This window comes from Alligator sinensis, unplaced genomic scaffold (genome assembly GCF_000455745.1).
Source record: "Alligator sinensis unplaced genomic scaffold, ASM45574v1 scaffold2636_1, whole genome shotgun sequence".
Classification (NCBI taxonomy): Eukaryota; Metazoa; Chordata; order Crocodylia; family Alligatoridae; genus Alligator; species Alligator sinensis.
This window is the reverse complement of record NW_005843800.1, coordinates 23240-28392: the sequence shown is the minus strand read 5'-3', so window position 1 is coordinate 28392 and position 5153 is coordinate 23240. Positions and strand designations below refer to the sequence as shown.

General features: G+C 56.1%; 1 protein-coding gene across 1 annotated transcript; it reads right to left on the bottom strand.

Moving 5' to 3' along the window:
• Nucleotides 1-3355: 3355 nt before the first annotated feature.
• Nucleotides 3356-3685, bottom strand: LOC112548943 (major histocompatibility complex class I-related gene protein-like). The gene has a single exon (XM_025195752.1). The coding sequence runs from the start codon at nucleotides 3683-3685 to the stop codon at nucleotides 3356-3358; it is 330 nt and encodes a 109-aa protein (XP_025051537.1).
• Nucleotides 3686-5153: the final 1468 nt, after the last annotated feature.

The following is a 5153-nucleotide window of genomic DNA, read 5'->3' as shown; positions in this document are numbered from 1 at the left end:
CGCACTGACGGTTGCGTACTAGTGACGTACGGAGGAAAGCTGAGCTTATTAGTGCGTGCCTGTGTGCCCCTGTGAAAGCCGCAGGGCTTTCTGTGTGTATCTGCGTGTACTTCAGCAGTGCGTGTAAGTTTCAATGCTGTGTGTGTATGCACACCCGTGGTGACCCCAATGCTGTGTATGTGCGCACATGTACATGTGAGAACCTCAACACTGTGTGCCTGTGTGTTAGAAAACCTGAATGCTGTGTGAGAACCCCAGTCCTGTGTGTGTGTGTGTGTGTGTGTCTGAACACCAACACTGTCACATGCACACCTCTGAGAAACCCAGCACTGTGTGTGCATGTGAGCCCCAATGCTGTGTGCAGGTGCACACCTGTGAGAACCCCAATGCTGTGTTTGTGCATGTGTGTGACAGAACCCCAATGCTACGTGTGAGAACCCCAACACTGTATGCATGAGTGAAAACCCCAACACTGTGTGTTTATGTGTGTGAGAAAACCTGAACACTCTGTGTGCGTAAGAACCCCAACACTCTGTGTGTCTGTGTGAGAGAAAGGGAACCCCAACAATGTGTGTGTAAATGTGTATGAACTCCAACACTGTATGTGTTTGTGTGTGTATGTGTGTGAGACAGAGAACCTGAATGCTATGTTTGTGTGCGAGAGAAAACCCCAACGCTGTGTGTGTGCGTTTATGTGTATGAGAACCCCAGCGCCTCATGTGGGGGTGAACCCCAGTGCTCTCTGTGCGAGAGAGAACCCCAGCGCTGTGTGTGTATGCATGTGTGCATGCGTGTGTGTGTGTGAGAGAGAACCCCACTGCTCAGTGTGTGTGTGTGTGTGTGCATGTGCGTAGGTGTTGGCTCCAACCCCTGGCCCCTCCAGCCCAGCGTGGGTCTCCACCAGGCCAGGGGCTGGGCAAGTGAGCCCGTTGGCCTGCTTCGATCAGTTTGTGCCCTGCATCAGGAGCACTCTGTGGAAATCCAGGAACCTCCTGAGATACAGACACATGAGCCTAGAGGTGGCAGAGGGATGCATTTGGTAGCTGTGTTGGTGCAAGACAAAAAGAAATGCAAAACTCTAGAACTCTTGGGTCAGAGATGATACTTTTTATTCAACCAACTAAGAAATCACAAAAAAATTATCTTTCTTTGACAGCTTTCAGGGGGAAAATGGTCCTAAGTGAACTCCAGTCCTACAACCAGAAATTGATAGCAGAGGGCAGTGAGGACACACACAAATCCACCTGGCACAGGATCTTCCAAGACCTCCCCCAGCAGGGAGACGGATAGCGAGACTGAAGAGGACAAAGGAGGACAGCAGCAGCGGCTCCTCCAGCGGGAGGGACAGTGACACCGACACCAGATGAACTGAGACTTTAAACCCTGTAACCAGGGGGTGGACTAAAGCAGCGGTTCTCAGCCCGTGGGTCACAAGAATACAGGCAGTCCTCGACTTACAACGTTTCGAGTTACAACATTTTGCACTTACAATGTTTATAAATTGACACCCTGTTTCAACTTTCTGACGTCAGTTTCGACTTTACAACACTTGATCTGACACCAAACCACGGCAGCGAACAAGTTCGCTGCGTCACCCATCTCCCTGGAGAATGTCTCCTTGGACACTTTCTTTAAAAAAGCAGACAAGACTCCAGACGAACCTGCAGCCAGCACTCCTGACAAGACTCCAGCCAAGAACCCTTCAAAAAGTCCAGCAAAGTCACCTTGAAGAAGTCCTTCCAAACAATATGATTGCTATCTACAATATAAATGCATTAATGTAGCTATATTACTCAACTATAATTGATCGAGTACAAAATTCTGGGTTATTTTTGGTGAAAATAGGGTATTGGACCTTGGTTCAGGAACCAATCCCCCATTTATAACATTGTTTCCTGTGGGAAAAATCGATTCCGAGTTACAAAGTTTCATGAACCAATAGTGGTGTAAGTCTGAGGACTGCCTGTATACAAAAGGGTTGCAAACAAACTTAAAAAAATTCACTGGACTAAGGCACTGCGTGTTCGGGATAGGGAGGCTGCATGGGAGTGTGGGCCTGCGGGTGCAGGTTTTGTAATGGGTTTATGGGTTTTGTGGTGTGAGTGAAGTAAAAGGTGACTGGAAGGTGTATATATGCATTTTATGTATATATAAAAACATTTTTACAAAAAAAATGCCCCTTCCCAACACACCTCCCACTGATGGGTCCCCTGCACTGCACTAGCTCTGCTTCCGGCAGTGCCCAGGCTGCAGCCCCTTTCCTGGAGCTCAGCCTGCCTAGGATGGTGACAGACATGCCCCACGCTGCCCCTCTGCCCCCAGGAGTGCAGGGGCTGATGCAGACCCAGCCACGCAGCTCTCCTGGTACTCAGCCACCCTGGCCCAGGGTGACCTGGATCTCCCAGGGTTGGCTTATCAGAAGGACAGTGTCCCCACTGGAGGGTCCCTTGGACTGGAGACCCCTGCACTTACCTTTGATCCCGGTGTTGGAGCCCAAGCTGCTCCCTGTGCAGGAAGGAAGAAGAGGGTTGTGTGAGCATCTCTGGCCCCCATCCTGCACCCCATACCAGGGCACAGGAGAGCCAGGGAGATGGGAGCTGTTGGCAGTAAGGTCAGGAGCCCTTAGCACTAACCCTGCCCTGCACCCCTGGGCTGACCCCCTCCCCCTGCCACTCCCCCAGGGCTCACACAGAGAGGGTGGGATTGCCAGGAGCCCTATGGCCTACACCAGCTGCCAGCTCCACAGGAGGGAAGGTGAGACCTGACCCCAGCCCACAGCAGATGGGGCAGGGGTGAGGTAGCCCCCTTAGCCCAGGGGTCTGCATGCTAAGAGCGGCCCCAAAGACGAGGCTGCTTCCACAAGGGGGGATGGCTCTGACCTCGGGCCAAAGCCCAGAAATGAGCTACCTGCACAGCATGGAGCTTGGGCTCAGACCAGGACGTGGGGCCAGGGCACCCCCACCGGAGGACGGGGGTGGGGTACAGTTCATGTGGAGCCCAAGAATAGCCCTCGGGGGCCCTCAGCAAGGCAGCCTCGCAGTGCTGGTGCTGGAGTCTGGCTGGTGCCACCCTGGGGGCACATGGACCTGGGAGCCCAGAGCAGCCGGAGAATCCCCCGTCCCCCCCACCAGGTCCTAGGCACAGGGGTAATGAACTCTCCCTGCTCCGCACCTGCCCCAAGGCTTGGGCATGGCCTGGCCCTAAGGGCTTCACCTGGCACGCTGCATGGGCCAAGTGCCCCCTCCCTATTGGTGCCCCCTGTATCCTCTGACCCCCCCAATTCCTCCCCTGCTTAGCGGGGTCAGTCAGCCCCTTCCCCCAACCTCCAGGTTTCTTTTCCCTCCCTGTGCGGGGGTCACTCACCCGTCCTACTCTTGTCCCAGGCTACTCTCAAGGCAGCACCCAGGCTCACGAGCGCCACACTGCAGGTGTTGCTGCTCCAGTCGATCTTGATGGTGGCCCAGGTTTGATAGGTCCTGTCTCTGCTGGGAACAAGCCCCAAGCGACTCATGTCCTGGACCTGTGCCTCCCCGTTCTTCAGCCAGACGCCAGAGATATTCTCGGGGTAGAAGCCGTGGACCCGGCAGGACGAGGTGGTGTGTCCACCTGGGGATGATGGCTTGTTGCTCACCTGTGCCACTGGATGCTCTGGAAGGGAGGAGACACCTATTAGAGTGACCACCATTGGGACCACCCTCAGGATCCCTGCCAGGAGGCCAGGCTGAGCCACACAAACTGGCTCCAGCTCCCATTTCAGGCAGGAACAGACAGCATTGGGGCAGGAGCACAGGGGACGCGAGACATGGCTGCACTGGGCTCGGGGCTACAGGAACAGGGTCCAGTATAGCCGATCTCTGGTTCTCAGACACACGGCTGGGGCACGGGCACCCTGTGGGCTCTGGCTTACTGGGAGGCCTGACCAGGGCAGGGACAGGGCACACTGTGTCCCACAGCAGTGCTGGTATCTCACCCAGTGGCAGGACCGAGACACAGCACTTGCCACCCCAGACACGGGGGGGATGGAGCAGGCGTTCCCTGGGGGAGCGGTGCCCCAGTCAGTGCTGCGCATGGTGGTGACACCTGGACTCACTGCTCTGCAGGGCCTGTGCAGGGCATGCGTGACCTGGGCCTGTGTTGGGGCTGATACCCAGGTGTGCAATCTCAGGTCATAGCTGATGAAAGTCTATCCCATCGTAGCCGAACTGCATATGGCCTCCAGTGCTGCCGACTTTGCAGAGCCTACAGCCACACGTGAGCTGTAGTGTGAGACCCTGAAACACGCAGATCCAGGCCCTGGGTTGGTCACAGCCCCCAGGAGCAGGTGCTGTGGAGGGCTGCCAGGCTGGGCAGGGGCAGAGCCAACCCCATGGCGGGGCAGTGAGACAGCTTGCAGGCTCCATTCATGGGGCACAACTGTGGCCCATACACATCCCTGGAACACAGGAGCCCAGGGCTGGGGAGGAGGGTGGGATCAGCCCCTGGAAGGAAATGGCAAGGTCGGCAGAAAAAAGGGCAAGTAAAAGCAGCTGGGACGAATCCAGGCTGGAGAGCAGAGCAGTGCTTCTCCTTATGGGAGCAGTGCATGTGGCTGCACAGCCTCTCCGCAAGGCAGCAAGACCCATGAGAGTGGAGCCTGAGCAGTGGATTTAAAACAATTTTTTTTTGGAAAAGTATGTTTTTATTCAAATATTATAAAAGCCTAAGTCTGTCTGTCTGTCTGTAACACTTTATTTGTGCTCTGATTGGCTGACAAACAGCCAATCAGAGTGCAAAGCAGCATTCTCACAGAAGGCAGCCCTCCGCCTGGATGGTGGGGGCAGGGGACCGGGGGGGGGGGGAGGGGCCCGGGGGGGGGGGAAGGGCCAGCAGGGCCCCAGCCCCCTGCAGGTAATGCGGGGTGTGGGAGCGGGCCCGGGCCCACGCATCACAGACCTTCACTCGCACCACAGAGTGCAAAACGCCCGCCCGCCTGCCCGCCCGCGGGCGCCCCGCGCCGGTGCAACCTCCGCCGGCCCGAGCACTGGATTTCTTCTTGATTTTTAAGGAGATTTTTTCGTGTCCCGGGTCAAATTAGCCCGATCAGGCCCAAATCCATTAGAATCACGCAAGGACCACACGTGGCCCTGCTACCGGCAAGTGTCCCCGCCCCGCCC